Genomic DNA, 22,987 nt, shown 5'->3' with positions numbered 1-22,987 from the left:
TGTGTTATTAGTAAGCTCTTGTTTTGATAACTTTTGTGGTGAAAAATTAAGTGGAAGGCTTTTGGTGATATACTAGTTGCAAGCTAGTATGTAACAGCTATTTGCATCATATACACTTCAGACATTTTGCTCAGTCACATTCTTTTTTTGTTTGTTTGTTTGTTTGTTTGTTTATAGAATTCATCAAGCAGTTATTGATGTAGAATTTTTGCATAATTCAAAACCATGCTACTCTTCTAGTTTCCATAATAGCTTTGGGGAATTAAAAGTGAGAAATAAAAAAAATATTGTTACTGATATAATATCTAAATAGCTGATGAATCGTGATCCATGTAGTCTGAATTTTTAAAGCAAAAGTTCTCCACAGTATGGGCTAAGAAGTTACTCACACTTCTGTAAACAACTCTGATGAGTACTCGATATGCATTTAGTTGCTGTATCCCCTTCAGAAAATATTAGGTAATTACTAATTACATAGAATCATAGTGAAACCCAGCACTTAAAAATCCCGTAATTTAAAACAGTACAAGAGATAGTCCGAGTTCATCACATCTCACCTCTTCCATCAAATTCCACAAATTTCTCTTCAAATAGAATTTACAAGTATTGCTAATTTTGTGCTCACTGTCTAATACAGAATAGTTAGAAGGAAAGAGTTGTAAAAAATATTTTTGGGTGCTGTAATTTGTTATTCTTCAGATACCATTTGTTTTTCTCATAAAATGCAGAAGGTTTTTACATTAAAAAAATTTATGTGCTCATGATTGGAAGAAACCATTTTGCATTTGGAGATATTGTGTTGAGTGGTGAACTATTATCAACACTTGTTTCAACACTGATTTCTGTGGAGTACGCTTGTCTTTTAAAATTAAATTTTCTTTTAAATTCTTCCGTTTTTCAAGAAACCTAAGGCATGTGAGAAGGCCATTACGGTTGGGCAGACAGTCATTACAAAACACAAGAATACGCGATACTATAGTTGCAGAGTCGTAGGAGTGACATCTCAGCTTTTCTATGAAGTCATGTTTGATGACGGCTCTTTCAGTCTGGATACTTTTCCTGAAGACATTGTAGTAAGTACCCTCTTAGATACCCATTTCTTGCTGATTTGTTTTTCATTTTTGGGGGAGGGTTGTTGTTGTTTTTTTGGGGTTTGTTGTTTTTTTGTTGTCGTTGGTGGTTTTTTTGTTGGTTTCTTTTTTAATTATTTCTTTTTATAATTAGACAGTTGGAACCTTTCGTATTACTGCTTTTGACCTTGAGGAGATAACGTTTTAATATTCAGCTTGTTACGTTTGCTGCTGACAATGATTATTTTCTAATTGGCTTCCAAACCTTGGTTGTTCTAATTAGTCTTTGCCATTTGACCAAATGAATAAAAGTAATCTTACAAAGTCTTTTAATTAAATAAGAAATATGTATTTAATAAAAGATACGAGAGAGGGAATTCCATATATCCTTATCTGTCTCTCAGAGATAACTTGCAAAAACTCCTTGCTGAATAGAAAAATCCTGCTATAATGGGAAGAACAGCTCTCAAGAATCTGTTCTAACAACTTGTTTACACCTCCTGATATTTAGTTTGTGAGATTACATTATTAATGATAAGAATCGTCAGGGAGAAGCATGGGTACTTTATTGCATTTTCAAAAAGCAATTGAGATTTTGATTTCCCTTATGCTCTTATATAAACTACAGTGTTTTTCAGAACTGTTAAGGACCACATCATACACTTAGATAGCATGTATGAACAAAGTTGAGAACAGCTGAGAATAGATTCTGTTTCCCTACACATTTGCAATGAATGTATTGGCTTTTAACCTTTGTTGTGCTCATAAGGTGTTACTTGACAGTTTTCTCACAGTATGACTGTAATCCTTGTTTGCCTTCATGCTTCTCTGAGGTCTTTTTGTGCTGAAATTATATTTTTGATGTAGCTCCTGCTTATGGTCTCTAAAACCTAGTCTTCAGTGAACACTGGTATGCAAAAGAGCCCTTTGTAGCAAGACCACTTTCCACTGAGCCACAAAACCACTGATGCACTGAGCCACTGCAAACCATACATGATTTGCAGCTCATGGGGCACAGCCTGTTTTCTGCAGCCCTTATGTTTTCCTGGAAATAACATTAGCTGACAGATCAGTGGAAATGATACTGTTTTTCTTACAATCTTCTTACTTATTGAAATGTCTGACGCTTTTGAAAATACAGTATTTGAAAGGGTACATTTCAGCTCAGTGTATGGGATTTGAGCTGTTTACCTCTCTCTGGTTTTAATAAGAGACAGTCAGCAAATCCCTGCAAAATGTCTTTGAAAATTTAGCCTTTTATTCAAAACACTCCAAAAGTCTCTATTATTGATCAAAGACAATATGGTTTGGGATGATCAAAATGTTCAGCAAATATAGCTGTGTTTTTATTAGAAATCCGTCTTCTGTGTAAGCCAGCATCAAGGAGCTGGTAAGGCATAGATGAGAAACTGCATGCCACTGTATGGGGGTAGTCTCATCTGGAGCTAAGAACAAATATTATCAGGTCTGGATATGCCTCAGTTCTTCTCAGATGGTGAATGAACATCATATAATTGTTTGATGGAAACACCAAACGAATTTCTCTTCCTTAAAGAAATCTTGTTGTGTTTTCGTTAGATAATATACCTGCAGCCTTTACTGGAAGGGGAAAAAAATGTTTTTTCTTCTGCCTGAACTAAAACTTGCTAATCCATGCAATGTGCGTATCAGGTGTTAGTGCCTCTGGGAGGACTTATTCATCAAATCTTGTGTGAAAGCAATATTGCTGCCTGTTGAAGAACTTATTTTTCTAATCTGTTTTCACTTTTCAACTAGCTTACAGAGATAGCAAGAGCTTTCTGCTATTCCTGTATGTCCTGAATCCACTACATAATTTCAGCTCAGCTCACAGTAGACCAGAATTCCAATGTTCCAACAAAGTGATTTATTTGTAAAGAGAAAGACAGGAAGAGGGAAATTCCAGTCTTGAAGTTTTGTGAAGTTCTGCGCGCAGCCATTCATTGACTACTAAAGCAGAGTGTAGATTGTTCTTATACATATTTGCTTGGTTTGTGTTAGCATTTGCTAAATATATCAGGGTTTGGTTTTTTTAAGTGTAGATGTTAGATACAGGCATAGCTGTATAGTTTTTTAATTTCAAGCTATTGCTTGAATGCTATAACTGATTCCTGTCTTGTCAGAATTTCTTAGAATAATAACTTTTTAATTACACTGTTTGAACCTCTTAGGTAGTTTGTCGATATGCTAACCAATCAGCTTTCTCTTAGCCCACTGGCTGTAAGAGGGTGCAAAGAAGTATATAGGTACAATTATTTGTGGGAAGAAACCACAGGATGACTTCCTCTAAGTCATGGAAAAACTGCAGTGATGGGGATAATACACAGTATCTTAAAGCTGGTGACAGCTCTACTGATTAGTTTAACAACGCATGCACACAAGTGAGGAGTTCATGTGCTGCAGTCCAGAGTGACTGCTACCGATAGCATGTATATATGTGTGCTACTTGGCACCTTTTGAAGTATTAATGTGTTGTAACTTGTCACACTGCCTCTTTCTCAGCACCAGGAGGAGCACAGTCCTGCTAAGTTAGGGGAGTGTCCCAAAGTTCCATTGTTTGGTTTGTTTGTTTGTTAGTACCTGATGGGCATCTCTCAACCAACATATCTTAGCAGATTGCAAGAAATGAATATGCTGGGTGTTTAGCTGGGAGTTCTGTTTGTTTCTCTCTATATTGAGCTTGTCAATAACGCCTCAACAACAAGTACAATGTAAATAGACACATATATGTAACTTGAAGTTAGAGCTAAGGATGATGGTTTTTTCCCCCATTATCTTGCTAAAATGCCATCTAAACAGGGCAGTCTTGGCTCTGCAAGAAAGGGGCAGAAAAGTCCCACCAAATTAGAGTGATAGGAGGAGGAGAGGTAGAAAAAAAATAATTTCAGAGTTAATCATACTTTGAGTCTGTGGGGAGGTCTGATTACAAGGTAACTGAGGAAACTGCTCTGTAAACAGCAGGCATTCTTCCAGATCACTTGCCTTGGTGTGTACCTTGGTCCTCCAGTGACCAGTTTACACAGAATTTTTTGCTGTTGTGCTTTCATCTTGTGGTAATAAAGCAAACTAGGTGAAGAAAAATGAGTCGACTTACTCTTGCTGACATGACATACCCACACTGTGTTTTAATTTGCTGTTAAGTAAACTTGAGAAGGTAAAGCTGATCTATATGTTGTCATGCCCACAAGCCAAAGTGGGCTTATTAAAATCTATAAATTGAATGCTACCCTAAATGGTAATGTAGCTTATGGAATGCTGTTATAAACGTTCCTTACAAGCAAGAACATCTTAAGAGCTGAAGAAGTGAAATGTGTCTGAAAGGACCCCTGAGTACTATATTATTTTTTTTTAGTTTGCAACAAACACATCATGGTAATTCTGTGAGGTCCTGATGAAATCCAGAAAGTGTACTCCTGAGAAGGTGCTTAGGTTAAGACATTCAGACTGTAGTTGTGAAAAGCAGGAGGAAGGAATTATTTTTGCATGTGTCAATTTGATCCCTCCAACAAGTTGCTTGCTTTTGTTTGTGTATCAGTTTTTTGAAGTGGGTTCCACCTTACCTGAAAAAAAAGAATCAGCTATGAAAAAGACTCCACCAGACAGTGGATTTTTTAACATACTAAAAGTGACACTTGGAATCTCTTCAGTTCTAATCTACTTCAGAACTATGAACTGTGCTTGCAGGTATGCGAGTTTATTCTTTTGGTAGTAGACCCAAGAGAGCCTTCAGTGTGAAGAGAACAGAGAAGGTTAAGCTCTATCTCTCTGTGTCTATCAGCTTTGGCAGGGGAGGGATGGACAGGGTTATTGATAACTCTAACAGTCGAAGTACTCTACTAAAATTGTCACAAAGGCTACAACTTACAGTGTGCACTTAATTTTTTTCTTTCTTTGTAATAAAATGGAGCACATTTTATTTGCCAGTATTTGAAGAAAAACCTGTTGGTATGATGGCGATCTGAGAAGCTTAAAACACACACAAAAACCCTAAACAAACAAAAACCCCACAAAACCAAAACTAAACAGATCTCAGCCAGGACCTTCTTTTCATTCCTTTACCTCTGCCCTTCCCTGCAAATGCTTACTTTACACCTCTGCAAAATTACAAAATGAACACTTTGACATTTCATCACCCACACCCTAATGTGTACACATGTATACTGTGTGCATAGGCTTGCCAATTATTCTGTCTTTCTTGATAATTGTCAATTCACTAAGCTACTGAATGATCTTTCCTGGCCTAGATACCTTGTAGGCAATTGGAGCTTTGCATAGGCATTTATAATTCTAGAAGTTGCTCAAGATGAGGTAAACTAATTGAGGTGAAATACAGGCAGAAGAGTCAGGCTGAATACAGATTGTCCCAAGGATAGTATTATTAGACTAATGAGAGACAGAACAGATTTACTTCATCTTCCTTTGAGATGTAGAACAAATGGGATTTAGCTGTATGATTCTTCAAAAATTATTTCCTCCACAGACTAGCTAAAGGGAACATTAGTTTAAAACTGTAATGTGCCGTTACCATAGAATCACAGAATCACAGAATTGTTCTGGTTGGAAAAGACTTTTAAGATCATCAAGTCCAACAATTAACCTCACTCTGCTGAGTCTGGTGCTAACCCATGTCCATAAGCACCACATCTACACAACTTTTGAACACCACCAGGGGATGGTGATTCAAATACCACCTTGGGCAGCATACTCCAGTGTTTAATAACACTTTCAGTGAAGAATTTTCTTCTAATATCTAATTTAAACCTCCTTTAGCACAACTTGAAACCATTTCCTCTAGTCCTGTGGCTTGTAACTAGGAGGAAGAAACAAACCCGCACATCACTACAACCTCCCTTCAGGTATTTGTAGAGAGCTACAAGGCTCAGCCTACTTTACTTCAGATTGAACAACCCCCTTTACCTCAGATGCTCCTCACAGGACTGGTTCTCTAAACCCCTTCACCATCTTTCTTGCCCTTCTCTGGATTTGCTGCAGCACCTCAGTGACTTTCCTGTAGAGAGGCCCATAACTGAACGCAGCACTGGAGGTAAAGCCTCAGCAGTGCCGAGTATAGGGGGACAGTCATTTCCCTGCTCCTGATGGCCACACTATTCCTGACAGAAGCCAGGATGCTGTAGGTCTCCTTGGCCATTGGGGCACACTGCTGCCTCATGTTCACCTAGCTGTTGACCAGCACCCCAGGTCCTTTTCATCTGTGCCAGCTTTTCAGCCACTCCTCCCCCAGCCTGTAGTGTTGGATGGAGTTGTGACCCAAGTGCAGGACCTGGCACTTGGCTTTGTTGTATCTTTTACAAATGGCCTTGGCCCATCAATCCATACTATCTACATTCCTCTGTAGAGCCTTCCTACCCTCAGGCAGATCAATCCTCCCTCCCAACTTGGTGTCTTCTATAGACTTGGTGTCTTCAATCCCCTCATCCAGATCATTGGTAAAGATATCAAACAACACTGGCCTCAATACTGAACCATGGGAAACACCACTTGGGACTGCTGGATTTAACTCTGTTCACCACAGCTCTTTGGCCCTGGCTATCCAGTAAGTTTTTTAACCACTGAAGAGAACACCAGTCCTAGCCATGTGTACCCACTTTCTCCATGAGAATGCTGTGAGAAACAGGGTGTATGAGGGGCTTTTTGAATGTGCAGGGTAGAAAGGTGGCATTCTGGGGAGCCATGAGTGTCAATGCTTCAGATATAGCTTCAAGAATAAGGTCTTTTTTCTTTACAGGAGGTTCTTCCTAATAACTTTATCTAGACTACTGACTTTTCACTGGTGCAAAAAGTGTGTATCTACTTATGTCTATGTGAACACTCGATCAGCTTCTCCGTTACTATATATGTTAATACTTATACTAATAATTTTGAAAAAGCATACTGATTGAACTATGTACATTCTGAAATACTGTGCTAGGATGTAAGTCTCTAGAGTCCAATAATGTCCACTTGGATATATAAAAACCAAAAGATTCTATTCTAGTACTTCTAGCCCAGCTTTCTGAAGGATGTTGTATTTTTTAGAAAATTTTTTCTAAAAAATGTAACTTCCTCCATCATCCTTGTCTGGCATTATAAATTATTGAGCTAGTTTCCACAATTCTTTTCTAAAGGTTTCTCTTCCGTATGCCTTTCTCTCTTTATCTCTTCTGACAACTGTTTTCTGCTTGTCTATCTGTTTGAATCAAAACTTTTAATAGTAGTGTTTACCTGCCTGCTTTTATCTGTGAAAGATCCATTATTCCTCTGACAGACAATAATAGCTTATTGTTCTGTTTTATTATACTGGCATGTAAATCTGTAAGGAAATCAGGATTATTGAATTCTCTCTTTCTGGGTAACCTTTAGATACTTTGGATGCACTCCAGTGATCTCCATCATCAGTGATTGCTGAGAATGTGAAATAGAAAACCAAGCAATACATTTCTCAAAAAGAGGATAGATCATATTTGGTATAAACATAGGCAAAAAATCCTCAGAACCAGTTGTGAAATGTGGGAAAAGAGACCTAATGATTTATAATAGGTTCAGCAACCTTTTTTTTTATATTTCTTAGTTGAAACAGCATTGAGTCTCCGAGTTGAATAATAGACTGCTCATGTTGGGCTGGCACAATTTTTTTTGTCAGCATAAATTATTATGTTGAAATCAAACTTTTAAAAAGCAAAGACTAAGTTCTAAGGCTCTGGACTAGAGATTTTATCCCATTCTTGAAGCAGCAGAACATCAAAAGATGCAATAGTCTGATTCTAATGTAAACTTTCTTCTATGATACCGTAATTGGTATAAGTGAGTTACTTCGTTTTACTCCACTATGGAGAACAGAACTTATTTTTCCATGTCTCTTGCTTTTCCTTTGTTTACTGTTGCAGTAGAAAGACAGTCAACTTCATAGATAAGCATAAAAAAATGAATGTAGGAAAGACTGAAGGCTTTAGGCTTCAAATATGACTATTATCTTTACTTGATCTCCTGTGTATAATGTTCTTTCCACTTTATAATGGAATAGTTTATGGATCTTTATCAATAATGATTTTAGATTAGGTGAAGGTAATGCTTCCACAGCTCAGGAAGAGGAACCAAATGGGAGACAATCCATTACTTTGCATCCTACAGTAAGATGGCTGACTTTGTAGTGAAGCAGGTGAGAGACAGAAATGTATTTCAGTGCTTCCTGTGTTTGCAAAATGAGTTTGTGGCCGTGTCTGGGACCTCAATGGAAACAGCTGTGGTGAATATGAGGAGCATGGTGAAGTCACTGGAACGGCACAGGAATCATTCATATGAGGTGGGATGACTGGGAGCGGGGGAGGTACATTATTTCCCCTCCTACCTATTTTTCTGAGCTAACCCAGGAATTCTAGGATTTTCAGATCTGGTGATTTACCGTATTTGCTTTGTGTTTCAGGTGTAGTTTATTTGCAGGCTTGCCATGTGTTCTTGGGGTAGGGAGCAGGGGAAGAAGGAAAATCTTCCTTCACATCTGTCACGACCTGAGCCAGGGGCAGGAGCAGAACATTTGCTCCTCTTTGTAGTCATTGGTCTGCAACTGATTTACTGAGAACCATAAATATTTTGGCCCTCACTAATGTAAAGGTAGGCAGGATATGAGTTACTACTGTAGGATTCAGAGTCTTCTCTAATATGAGCATGAGCAAGGGTGCTCCTCTGCACCAAAGAAGCCTTGTATTTCAGTGAGGCAGAGTGAATCAGACATCCTGGTCTCCTTGCAAACTTCAGCTTCCCACTGCTGACACTGAATTTTGTCCCCTGAGAGCATACTGTACTCCCAGTTACAGCTTTCTCTGAGTCCTCTGTACTGCACCTTACTGTGATGCCCAGTGCTATCCTGGACATCCGAAGATACATTCTGCAATGGGGGTTTGAATCATGGTCTTTGGAGCAATTCTGCATCTGTCAATTAGTATTACACATGCATTTGTGCTATTAATACTAAACTGTAAGGCAATGCAATAGTTGAAATAGTAACTTCCTAAGATGAATGGAAAGTAAAACATTTTTAGATAGATTCAGGAATCCAATTTATCTTCCAGTTTCCCTTTGGTGATAGCATATATTTCCTTTGTAAAGAAGATTCAGTATCATTTTAAGGACAGCACATTATACATAAATTCTAAGTATTTTCATACTGTGCATTATGTGATCCAAGGCTAATTTTTTTGAATTACAGTAACTATTCTGTTAATCTGGTGATTTCACTGAATGTCTACAAATTCAAAACCTGAATTGCACTCCTGGGAATCAGGCCTGCTCTTTCAAATGCTAATGCACTGTGTAAATTGCTGTTCCTGTTTAGATAAAATTCTGACTGTATCAAATTAGCTGTCACTCTCCTTTTCATTCAGGTTGTTTCTGAAATATGTGACACGTACTTCTGTGTCCCTAAAAATTTGTGTTAACTGCCATATACTGTCAGCTCCCAAAAGAAAAACACAGTTATACAGTCTGTTCAGATCAGTGGTTGTTTTCAGTTTCCACAATTTGTTTCACCACTCCTGCTTTAATGGTGTTGGTTGATACATTCATTATTTGCAGCTGCAGTGTGCAATTTGTTGTTATGGCAAGATTTTCTAAATCAGAGGTGTTAGTTGTGATCACATCCGTCATGCTCCTTGAAACAATCATGACTGGGAATCTCAATCACCAGCACTCAGGCTGAAAGTTGATGTTAGCTGCAGCAACATAGGCAGAGGACTTCCATTAAGTGCCTTTTTGGAATGGCCTTGGGGACATTGCAGCTTTGTCCTCAGGACTGTTCAGAGCTACCTTTCCCATTCTGCCAGGGGAGCCTTTTTTCCTCTCCTGGGACTGTATGGCAAGAGCTAACGCTTCCTGACAGCGTGGTCACCCCGTGCTCTAAGGTTCTGCCCTCCTTCCCTTTCAAGCCATCGTTAACTTAGGTTCTTGTCAGTACAGAGAGCACTGCCTCATGGTAAGAATCACAGTAGCAGTGCAGTAGGATAGTGAATTTAACTCAGGTCCTAATTTAAGGGGAAAATTTAGAAATTACTGCTGCAGTTCAAGTGGAGTCAGTGAGAACCATTTGTATGCAAAACTCCAATAATCAGGCCTGGATTTTTGCTACTTTTTCATGGTGAGAGTTCAAGAACTAGAAATCCACTTGAAGTGTTATAAATTAAAATCAGATGTAGTTAGTGTGTTTTGCCTGTGCTGTGAGAAGTGATTGTTAATTTTGTCATTAATACAGAATGCTCATTTGCTATAAATTGAAATGAATGTGCTATGAATTGAATTTGCTGTGAAATGAATTTCAGTCCTTCCAAAATACAAGGATAGAGGTGTTTGGGTTTTTTTGGAGGCCATGCATTAATTCTAGGTTAATTTTCAGAAGCCATGGAATTTTTGGGATAAAAGCTCAGATCAGTTGATATTATGGCTAGCTCTATGCAAACTGAGCAAAGTCTTGAGTTGTTCTTTCGGATTTAAGCAATGCAGGGCATGACAGAAGATGGCTGGTTTCTATTTCACAGTTTGATTTTAACAAGATACATAAATTTACAAGCAAACACAAGAGGAGTGATATTAACGAGTATTTAGAGATGCAGCATAGGGAGGTTTATTGCAGTTACAGCATCTGATTTAGCTCTGGTTCATCTTTTCAGTATCTGTTTTTCTTTGATCTTTGAAACCTCAGCTAGTGTATCAGTTTTCGGTCTGACAGGAGGAGGATTACAATATTGTGCCATGGCTCCTTTGTGTCAGTGATGGAACAATACAGAAAGAATTGATATCTGCAGGCACACTGCATGGCTGAAGCCAGGCTGCTGCTTACCTCTGCTTTTTGCCATTCCTTCTTGCCAGGTTGCATAATAACAGCATAGTGGGGTTCACAAGAACCCTCTGATAATGTAAAGCTGCAGCAGCATAATGAAGTGGATTCTTACACAGTCTTCCTGAAAGACTGCTGTTGATTGTTTGGAATGTGTCTTCCTAGAGGGTTTTGATGTCATATGGCACAAAAATAATGAGTAACTTCAAAGGGTGAGAACTATAGTCAGCTAAACTAATTGTTACAAAGACTGCTTTTGAGCTAGCAATTGTACTAAACTGGTAGTATCCCAGGAAGAATAATGCCAGTCAGACTCTGTGTATACTTATCCTATTCCTTTACCATTAAGTAAAAAAATTTATCTGTATTTCATTCTGATGCTGTGTTACAGACTCATAAAGCAAAAACAGGATTAAAAGTATGTGCTAACTCCCAAAACCTGTTGCAAGAGCCATGCCTAACCACTTTAGCCCTCTGTTGCTTATTATTTGACAAAAATTTGAATAAACAATGAAGCATTTTATGCTTTGTTTTGGAAACAAGGTAAATCAGCAAGTAAACCCCAGGAGTGCAGAATTTTTTTCTATATTCCATTGAGAAAAAGGCTGTAATTTGAGTCCAGGTCAAGCACACAAAAATATTCTGCCTTGAATATTGAGTGAACCGGAGTGATTTTGGGTAGCCTGTGAGCTCAGTGCTGTGTCTGCCAGTAGACAGATACACACTCTGTTAATGTTGAGGAAAATAAAATGGGAGTTTCTGAGACTGTTTATGGGATAGGTTTAGATGCCCTTATGAAGAAAGAGTCTGGTAATGTGTGCTGTTTTGGCTAAGTTTGACACTTCATGTTGTGGATTTTCTAGACACCCTCATTGGAAATGGGTAGAAGAATTGTAATTGGTATGGTGGAGCTGAAAAATATTTCACAAGTTCCAGAAGAATGAAGTTGCTCACAAAAGGAAGAGCTGACTCTAAAGGAAGAGGCATGTCTCTTTAAAAGATGACAGTTTATAAATGTAAACCTTAGGTTTATAAAAAAGTGCAGCTATAAGGGAAAAAAAATGTGCTATACAAATGGGTTAGGGGTGAATAAGAGTAAACTTCAAGAGTTCAAGCTGCTTGCAGACAATATACCCACTTAGTACTGCATACCACAGATTGATTTTTCTTCAGTACGTTTCCAAGGGTTTGGACTTATTTTTTATACACAGAAAAATAAAACTCAATCTTCGCGGTATTGTTACAGATACATGTGAATGTTTCAGGACTATGTTCAAGGCAAACGTTTATCAGCTGGAGAGGAGGGTCTTCAGACCTGTTACTTACAGACTGCAAGTGTCTTTCACCTTGCAGTGTTCATTATCCTCTTCCCTTTAAGCTCTCTGTAGGAACACAGCTATGAGACTTGAATTGAGCTTGTAAAATGCTTTGCCTTTCAGCAGTTATGGGAGGCAGAGAATGTTTCAGGTTGGAAGAGACCTCCCAAGATCATCCAGTCCAACCTTGGACCAACACAATAATCCAACTACTAAGCCATGTCTGTGAGGACCAGGTCCAAATGCCTTTTAAATACCTCCAGGGATGGTGACTCCACCACTCTCCTGGGCAGTCCATTTCAATGCCTGACAACCCTCTCCTTCTCCAAGGGTCAGTCAGACAGGATCTACCTTACGTAAACCCGTGCTGACTGGGCCTGATCACCTGGTTGTCCTGTATGTACCATGTGAAGGTACTCAAGCTGACCTGCTCCGTAACCTTTCCTGGCACCAAGGTCAAACTGACAGGTCTATAGTTCCCCAGATCATCCTTTTGGCCCTTCTTGTGGATGGACATTACATTTGCCAGTTTCCAATTTACTGAGACCTCCCCAGTTTTCCAGGACTGTTGATAAATAATGGAGAGTGGCTTGGTAAGCACTTCTGCCAGCTCCTTTAGTACCCTTGGGTACCAGATCCCATCTGGTCCCATAGACTTGTGCACATCCATGTAGCACAACAGGGCACTGATCATTTCCTCCCATTCTGCTCCCCATCTTGATCTTCCAATTAGTTTATAGGTCAATGTTTGATCTTTAAGGATCTTAACTGGAATCATATCCTTCTAAATCTGATTCTGTCCTTAGTTAATTTGGAATGTGATTGGTGAAGAAGGGATCAATTAACTCTTTTAACTTGAAGTAATGGTCATAAAGGTTAATAGTGTATTTAATATCATAGCAACACTGGTCATTGTATCTCAAGCATTTATTTTAAAATAGGAAAATGCAGTCCATATGGCATCTTTTAAAGGAGGTATAAAGAAAACAGTAGTCAAATATTTTAAATTTTAGCTAGAAAACAATCACATGCAAATGTAAAAAAGCCAGTACTAGTATGTTCAAATCAGAGGGCACCTTCATCAGATCACCTGGCTCTTGTTAATTGTTTTAATGGTGTAATCAAAATACAGTAAAAATACAGGATGGTGGTTAAAGGACTGGAGCATCATAAGATGAGAAGGTGAGAGAGCTCAAACCATTCAGCCTATAAAATAGACTGAGGGTAACCTTATCCAAGTTATATCTATATATCTGATGGGGGAATTAAAAAAGATGGAGCCACTCACTTCTCAGTGGTGCAGGGTGACAGGATAAAAGACAATGTGTACCGTCTGAAATACAGGAAAGTCCTTAACATGGAATTTTAATTAGATTAAGAAAAGAGTTTGTAACTGTGGGCATGGTTGAATGCTGGGTTGCTAGTCTAGGGCTGCGCTAGGAGGTGGTGAAGTGTTCATCCTTGGAGATACTCAAACACAACTGGACATTTTATAAGCCTGTGAGCTTGTGGACAAGCCTGTGAAACAGCTGGAATGTGAAACTGGACACTTAAGTGAATAGTCTTTTCAGTATAGGTAAGCATGATTTTGATTTTTTGTGTGAAGAAGAAAATATACTATGCAATTGTACTGGAAACTTGCATGGTTTACAAGCCAAAGGTAGGCTGAACCCACATTATGCTTGTATATGGAAATGTTAAAGAATTATTGTATTTTTATGTCTGACTTTTCATTATTTGACTGAGAAAAGTAAGGTTGCATTTCTGCAATTTTGTCAACCAAAGAATTGATTCATTCCCCAGAAGAAATTGGTAAGAATTATTTTTGCAGCAAAAGTAGTCTCTAAAATAGTTATGTAACACACAAATAAAAAGTAGGAACTCTGGCAGAAATCAGCAAAAGCTATTTAGTACAGGTGTCCCAAACACTGTTCAATCGACTAAGACATTGTTGTGATACATGAAGAATGGGATTGTTATTTGTCCAGGTTTTTTGCATGAGAACTCAAGTTTTCCATATGAGCAATTCCACTAGCTCTCCCAGAGAAGCTATGAAATGCTTTTCCTGTGCAAGGTGCAAAGGGCTAGTTCTTAAAAAACTAACGTTTGGCTTGACATTGTTGATAGATGGATTGTTTTCAGGAAATTAACTATCTTCCATGATGCATTTTAAGTTTGATTCAAGACACTTAGCTAAGACTTCTTTCTTGCACATCAGTAATAAATAGGTAGAGGAAGAAGAATGATAATGACAGTAACCCTCTCAGCGGTTATCACTGAAAAGAGAGCATTAAAAGTATAGTCTCACTTGATTTATAGTCAGAACTAAGATGGTATTTGGCTGTCCCTGATCCCTGAAAGACATCATTATTCCGCTGTTGGAAAGCAGGTAGTGGTCATCCTTTCAACTTTTCCTGTGCCTCTCCTGGGAATACTGGGAAGGGCAATACAGTAATGCCACCTGCTACCTCAAATATATGTTGAAGTTGAAGGAACAAATCTTTGTGTCTGCCACAGCAACCTTTGCTGTCCCCTTGGCACAGCACCTAAGGGATGTCAGAGGTAGCACTGTCATGCAGGAAAGTGAATTTCTGTGAAAACTAGCTTTTCACTTCTTTTCCCATGTGCTGAATCAAATTAATGGATTAAAATATGTGTTTTAAAACATTTTATAAAGCCTAGGTTTGGCTAGCATGATGTTATAACAAGATAGTCTTCCACCAAGGATCACTATGGTGCATTTTTTGCTCTTATGTTTTGAGTTCTTTGTCATGATGATTTTTGTTCTCGGTTGGATGTGGACTGCTGAACTCAAAAATACAGTTTTTTTGTACATTATTCTATATAAACAGGAGACTTCTAAAACAGTAATTGTAATAGTACTGCAGCAATGTGAGATAATACCAGGCTCTGAAGGGCCTTGTCACTGAGTCCTTGTACCCGAGTCCTTGGCTGTATCTTTTCTCTTCCCAGTCTAGATCTCTTATCAGTGAGCCCAGGTAACATCGTGACACACCTAGGTCCTCTAACACCTAGGAGAATACCACTAAATTAGCAGTAATTTACATGACTTGTGATGCAGTCAGTACAATATATGGATGCCTTTGTTGTGGTGAGTATTTGGTAGAGGTAGCTTTCAGGGAATGACCTGACATCATCCTTTTCTGGTCCTTCATGTATTTCCTCATGTTGACAGCTGTTGTTATGGGTGTGTGTTCTGTGTACTCTTCAAATGAGTCATTGAGTTCATAACAAGCCACATGGGGCAAAAGAAACTGCAGCAAGGATATATTGCAACTAGCATGAACTGTGCTGCTCTGACATCTTCAACAAGTCAGGCACAAAGTTTGGACAAAACAGAGAGAAAAACCTGTCTTGTATCTTCTGAAAACAAAACAAAACTAAACAAAATGCCTCCCTAGTTCTTATTTGTAAGCATTTGGATTCCTTCAGCATTGCTCCATCAGCTAAGCAACGAATTCATTGGCATTCTCAGCATTTATAGTTTGATCCATCAGGGGATGTTTCAGTCCACAGAGTTAGCATCTAGCAAAAATACGCTGTGTTTAACAAAACATGAGTTACTTGGATACGCAAAAGTCTTGCACACACACAATTGCACTTTAGTGATCTTTATTTTCAGGGTGTGATGGAAAATAATTTTGGAGGCAATGTATCACAGTTCTTGATAGCCATCTGATTTATGCATATGTTGCCTTGCCGGTGCAGCATCAAGCTGTAAAGAGAATGTTTCTTTGGTCACTATTTCATTTTCATGAACACTAAGAGTACCTTCTGTTAGCCCATTACTAGGATTTTAAAACTTGAAACATATACGGTAATAAATCTCCTCCAATTAGCAAGTTGTAAAAAGCAGCTTACTGGTAATTTCAAAGTAAAGTGGCTCACTCACTGATTTAAGAATCCGTCCTTCTTTGTAAATAGAGCAGAGATTGCCTAAGGCTGGGCCCGCCTGCAGAGGGAGAGGTTGTCCAAGTGAAGTGGCCTGATGGAAAACTGTATGGTGCAAAGTATCTGGGAACAAACACAGCTCACATGTATCAGGTAGGTGTCTGTATTTATTACCACGTGCTTGTTTTTCAGATGTCTTTATTGCATCCTGCTCATTTGCTCTAGCATTGACATGGCCAGATGCACCTTCAAAGTTGCAGAAGGCTGGAGTGTGGACTTTTATTATAAATGTTAATGCATTGAAAATAAGTAGCCCCTCACAAATGCTGTGTGCTCTTTGAGACCTGAAGTTCACCTTTTTGTATAAAATTGAGAAGATGGGTTATTTAGTAAGAACTTGGGTGAAAAGATAGAACTTAAGATTGAAAGACAACATTTGATATTTTCTCCAGGTTATTTATTTTTATTTGATGTCAAGTAATTGTACAAGAAATGACGTAGAATTTATTACTAGAGTGTGACTACAATGAACCTTATGCATTTTGTAAAGGAGAGGATAGTAAAAAGAAGAGCGTAAATAGTCCAACTTTCAATTATCTGAGGCACTTTTGAATGAATTAGCACATAATCTAAGGAGTGTTTTACCCTCAGCAAAGGCAAAAAGAAACTGAACAAAGAAGACAAGGCTAAAAAGCTGACTTCTGATTTCAGAGACAAAATAATTGTTTTTTTTATGTTCTTGCCTTTGAGAAAAATCAGTCAGCAGCTTTGAGTACTCAGTCACAATAATAATAGCACTTTTGAAAGAATGAGAATCCAGGTACATTTCATTAATATAGATATATAATAATTTTCACTTATGTAACTCGTTTCATATAAAGGCCTCACATTACTCTACAAGAGTGGCAAGTTTACTGTTATATCTATAGATGAATTAAGACACAGGGAGGCTAAATGCCTTGCTGCATTGACCTCACTTTGCCAATGACTTGCAATCAAGTCCTCAACTGCCTGATCCCTATAACTTGTCTCTTTCCTTCTATTTAGCAGCTGCATTACATTGCAAAGGTAAAAAGTTCTTTATAAAATATGAAGATTATTGTTCTGTAATTACATTAATCTTCAAATAATTTCATCTTCTGAACAGCTGGTCTTATGAGGAAGAGTGAGGTAGAATAAATGAATGTTGTTATCCTTCATAGGAAAGAATCTGACACAGTGAAACAGTCTTTGTCTTATTTTGGACCTCCTGGGCAGTCTCATGAAATTGGTTTTGTGTAAGGAAAGTGGGTTCAGTAAGGGTGTTCAGTAAGGTTTGGAGTTCCTCAGCATAACAGCCTTAGGAGATTGCTGTAAACTGTCTTTTAACAACACCTATCACAAGGGAAACAGCAAAGATGAAAGATTATCTGGAGTGCAGATTGCACTACATAGGACTTCGTAGACAAACAAGTATTTCAGGCTGTAAAATGCAGAGGAGGCTGCCACAACATGGTTGTGGTTTACAGGAAGCCTCTTACAGGGAGGCTGCAAGACTAACTTCAGGACACATTAGCAGTTCCTCCACTGGTCTTTATACACAGCCTGGCTGATAGCTCCCAGAACCCATGCACACACATGCTCCATTCATGCACACACATGCTCCATCCATGGTTTGTGAGATCTCAGTTGCAGCTTTGAGAGTCTCTTACTGAATCCTTTGTGACTCCTTAGATGGTAGGACTAAAGGAGACACTGAAAAGGACTCAATATTTTTGATGGAATAAGGCACGTCTGTTCTACTTGGATAGAACTGTGGATTTTCCTCATGTTCATGAGATGTTTGTACTGAATGTGGCAGGACTTGCCTGTGCAGGAGCTGTGATGCAGTGCACCAGAATTCATGTCATCCAGTTTGACATTCATGACTCAGAGTTATTACCTGCTAGATGAAGGTGAAGTGAAATTCTCAGTGCAATCTGTGCTTGATTTTATTTATTTATTTATTTTATATTGTGTTTCACTATTTATTCTTGAGTTTTGGGATGATTAAATTCTCCATTCACCCCATTAGCTCCTTTCTAAAAATTACAGCTGACCCTTTCATTTATGATATCCTGATAAAATCTCATGGAGAGAATGACATACTACAAAGACACAGTACCGCAGCAGAAGTTCAAATTAAATAACATGCTGGGTAAAAGCAGTGATTTGAAATTTAATATTTGCAGTATGCATTCAGTTGGAGCTGTTAATGATGCTGGGTTTTTATTTTGCATGAATCACGATACTCCTGAAACTCTCAGAGGAGCTCTTGTTGTGTTTGCCTTTAATGGCACAGCAAATTTATCTCCAGTGTAGTATGCTGAGTTATAGCTGAAGAACTTGCAATTACTCTATGTTGTAAATGTTCAATATATTTCATACTGCAAACATGCCAGATTCTGTGGTTTGATGCAGTTACTTGCTGCTGTACACTACCCAAAGAAAAAGATTGTCCATTCAGGAAGTGGTTTTCTGATCTGATGGAGCTGGCAGAGTTAATTTTCTGCCCATTTCTTTCACCAGTGATTCAAAAAAACATTATTACCAACTGAATTATGCAAAATATATTGTGCAAATATACTGTGCAATAAGGAACAGGAATAGCAGAAAGGCTGCTCCCTCATCCTAATGAAAAATACCTAAATTGCCATAATTTTATTATACATACTTAAGCCAAATTGATGTTTTAGTTCCTCTAACACACTAACAGACTTGGGGGGTTAGAAACAGGAACAGAGAGGAGCAAGGATGACTAATGTGACTTTGCTATCCATCTGTGCTCTGTGTATTTCAAATACATTGCAGATCTGCACATCCCTGTTACATTGCTGTAAAAACAAAATTACATTCAAAGAAGTTGTTAGTTCAAAGCACTGTATCCTGACTTTTGAGAATGGATTTACTATATGAGATTTTTCATCTTATCACAGTTAATCACAGAATCACCAAATTGCCATGATTGGAAAGGACCTCAAAGATCATGACAAGGCTTTAATTTGAACCTACAAAATCCAGTCCATTTACAAATTCAATTAGGTGATTTTTTTCAGTTTTATCTTTGACAATACTTTTGATAAAGTTTTCCTGTTTATTTACTCTTCCAACCTAAGTCTGTTATCGTTTGTGTAGTCTCATTTAGCTTCATATTTCTCATATGGTCTCATAATTATGTGGAATCTGCACTTCTTTTAAGTTTATACCAAACTTTAAAGTAGAGTTTATGTGAGAATTGAAACTACAGTTGTAGGTAATACCTGAAATTCAAAATTGGTAGAAGTATTGAAAAAAGTATATCAGCAGCTTCTGAAAAGACTTTTAGCATTTAGCTTCACAGCCTCTGCATTTTGACATTCCCAACACCTAGTTACATTTCCTTTCTCATTTTCTTCTAGCAGGGTTCATGTTGGATTAAATCTAAACCTGAGCATGATAAAGCTTTTCATCTTCTGAACAGAGCATTTTAAAGAAATTCCATCAGATTCAATAAAATTGTGTTAACTGGTATTTCCTTAGTTGTCATTCATACTTTTTTCTTTTGACAGGGTCTTCCTCAACCTTGAAGCACAGGATGTTAAAATTATTTTTTTATTTATTAGAAGCAAATAAAAAATCTAGAGGCAAATGAAAATGACACCAAGATATTTTAATATGTCACTTCTACAAAATAATGTTGTCTGTTTTGTTACTGCATGGCTTTTCTAATCGAGTACATTTTACTATATTTAATGTGTTGCTTGTGAAGTTTCTTTGCTTAAATATGATTTTAAACTTAGGAATGTGTTACATTTCTTAAGAAAGAATTAAATGTTTTATCCTAATTTTACCTTCCCAAAATAGCAAAATATTTGTATATAAGTCTTCTATGTTTGCCCATATTTTTGTCTGTAGACAAACCCCAAAACTTCCTGCAAGAGTTAAATTATTGTTTTTATATTCACATTTTCTCAATTAGGTTGAGTTTGAAGATGGTTCTCAGATAGTAATGAAGAGAGAAGAGATCTATACATTAGATGAAGAGCTTCCTAAAAGAGTAAAAGCACGTTTTGTGAGTATTTGCTGGTGATAAATTTCTAGTATATACATGCTGAAAATGCCAGTAACACTATCCTTGGCTCTATTCTGTATTTTTTCTGTATTTTTCATTCAACAATATTTTATGTAGCCTGTATCAATAAGGCTAAATTGGCACAAAAAGTGCAAGTGTCCACTTGCTAGTAAGAAAAGTCAGTTGTTCTTCCAGTACAGGCAAATGCTGTTATCAAACATAATTCTTTTCTCCTAAAAGGGACATCTTAGAGGGACATCTTCTCTCATGTCATGAATTATCAAGTTAGTGAAATTTTAAATTGACAGACATTCTGCTGTTTCATTATGTTTATAACATGTATAAATTTTCAAAAACATTCCAAGTACCAAGAGCTTTGTGAATTTAAAAGCATTGCATTTAATAAAGATGCAATTAACTTGTTCTAAGAAATAAAGTAGCTGTTGAGAACTTACAAGGTCACTGGTACGACTCATTAGCATTTCACTAGGCTTTTGTTTAAAACTAAATCTTCACTGTGTTATTTGAACTCACTGCAGTTTCTAACAGCAGACACCAGTTAGGCATTTATATGTAAGTCATGTGAAAATGTGTGAGGTTCATAAAGAGCATAAAGTTTGAAAAGTGGAAGTTCTGCTGTATGGTTGTTGGAGGACACAAGATGGCTTCTGTTACCTACAGAAGATTATACAATTCTATACATTTTCAGGGTGTGAAAATGTATTCTGTTCTGTTCTATTCTATTCTATTCTATTCTATTCATGCTCAATTTTGGGCAATTCAATCCATTACCATTTTACTAAGGGTAAAAACACAAACGCTTGTTTTTATGCTACGCTTTTAAAAATAAAGCTTTTATGGATCAGATTTTTTTTTTCTTATTTGACACCATTAACTTCATAAGGGAGTTTAGTCATTGCTTTATCCTGGATGGATTCCTTTTTGCTGCTTTCTTTCAGTTGACTCCCAGCTGTTTTTTAAGTTTGCTGGCAGATGGCTGAACTTGGGACTCCAGTTCTTTGCAAACTGGGTGGTGTGCAGTTTTCTTGTTGGAGGTCCATGCCATCGTGCCTAGCACTTAAAATGTTTCTGAATTACACAAAGTGGTGGATAATACTTGGTACTGCTAGGATCAAACCTGCCCAACAGTTGTATCACTTCCATGTTGCAGTTTTTCACCTTCTATTAGAGTGTGACCTCTGGATAAAATCAAAACTAACAACTGGTGTTTATGACAAGTTTCTAAGGAACTCCATGGGCCTACAGGATTAAATTATGAGTATTAAATGCAAAATATGGAAAAATAAAAATTATACTTTGTTTATAAAACATATATTTAATATTTAGACTTTTTCCTGAAAATAGTTTAGCTCCATGGACCTGTAAGGTGATCTAGTGAAATGTATCTGAGTTTCCATGTAACCTTTCTTGAATAAGTCACAATCTGGTGCCTGAATGAAGCTGTATGTGTGATTAATGTCTTATTTTAGTCTACAGCTTCTGACATGAGATTTGAAGACATGTTTTCTGGAGAAGATATTATCCTGGGAGAGAAGAGGCAGAGAGTATTGAGTTCCCGCTTTAAGAACGAGTATGTGGGTGATCCAGGGTGCCGCAACTTCTTGAAAAGCTCATTCCAGAAGAAATGCCTGAAGGGGCTATAAAGGAAGCAAGAGCAAGACAGGGATGTTGATTAAAAGGCATGCAGCATTGTTTGCAATTGCTTTTTGTTTTACAATTAGCTAATTCATAGACCAGCCTCGTAAGCTGAAGTATTTGAGTTCTGATTCCTTCAGTTAATGTTTTAAAGATTTTGTAATATTTTGCATTATGAAACTAAAGGGAAACGAAGTGAAAGTAAGACAGATTACTCAGTGATATGCTGGGGAAACAGTCCTGCTTGCATTGAAATAAGAGTTAAAAATCCCCTTGAATTAAGAGAGATTATTCTCATTCAAAATTTTAATAAACAGATGATAATTTCACTGGCTCTTTATTTTTCTGCAGACAGGAAAGGATGTTAAGTTCAATACAGTTTTTATAAAACATTTTTAAAACATGGAGATATGTACAGTAGTAAGACAAGAGTTGTACTTTATACAGTGATTTTGAATTTTTATGTAACTACTGCTTTCAGTAGGGCTTGATGTGGGCTCAACTGTTGACTCAGATATTTTTGCCTTTTATGAAAGATATCTTACAGCAAGGATGTTTTGTATATTCTAAGAGGCAGATTTTGGCAGTTATTTTTGAACATGCTTTTCATAAGATCTATTAAAATAGATATTTGTAAAATATAATTTTCTTTCGTTATGTGTATGAAAAATTAGAGTTTAAATATATATGCTTAACAGCCTAGTTTTGGATGAATATGTTATGGTCTTCTTTTTAAAATAATATTCTATCAATGTAATGATGTTTTGACGTAACCAACCAAACAAATAAATACTGTTCTTCTACTTTAAGCATTTTGTCTGTTGATATGACTTTCAATCCTATTATTTTATACCTGTAGGGATGAAGAAACTTCACTATATGCAGTATGAATGTAGTTTACTTAACACAATATGCACGGAGACACAAAGATGTCTTGGTATTTGTCACGGTTTAACACTGGCCCGGCGATTAAACCGAATAACAGACGCTCTCTATTAATCTCTCTCTCCTTGATAGAGAAAGGAGAGAGAGATTAATAGAGAGCGTCTGTTATTTTCATGCACCACAGGCACTTTGTCCCCATCTACTGTGTGTAGAAGATCTGACTGAGCAGGACCAGTTC

At 37.3% G+C, this 22,987-nt stretch overlaps 1 protein-coding gene across 1 annotated transcript in view; it reads left to right on the top strand.

The window, feature by feature from the left end:
• LOC103530643 (lysine-specific demethylase 4C) overlaps window positions 1-22,674 on the top strand; it is a 129,988-nt gene extending 107,314 nt beyond the window's left edge. Inside the window, exons 12-15 of the mRNA XM_030467601.1 lie at window positions 903-1,073; window positions 16,173-16,292; window positions 20,116-20,208; window positions 21,699-22,674. Of these exons, the coding sequence (XP_030323461.1) occupies window positions 903-1,073; window positions 16,173-16,292; window positions 20,116-20,208; window positions 21,699-21,872 (558 nt within the window). The 3' untranslated portion in view covers window positions 21,873-22,674. The remainder of the gene's footprint in view (window positions 1-902; window positions 1,074-16,172; window positions 16,293-20,115; window positions 20,209-21,698) is intronic.
• Window positions 22,675-22,987: the final 313 nt, after the last annotated feature.

This window comes from Calypte anna, chromosome Z, assembly GCF_003957555.1.
Source record: "Calypte anna isolate BGI_N300 chromosome Z, bCalAnn1_v1.p, whole genome shotgun sequence".
Classification (NCBI taxonomy): Eukaryota; Metazoa; Chordata; class Aves; order Apodiformes; family Trochilidae; genus Calypte; species Calypte anna.
This window is presented reverse-complemented; position numbering and strand designations above follow the sequence as displayed.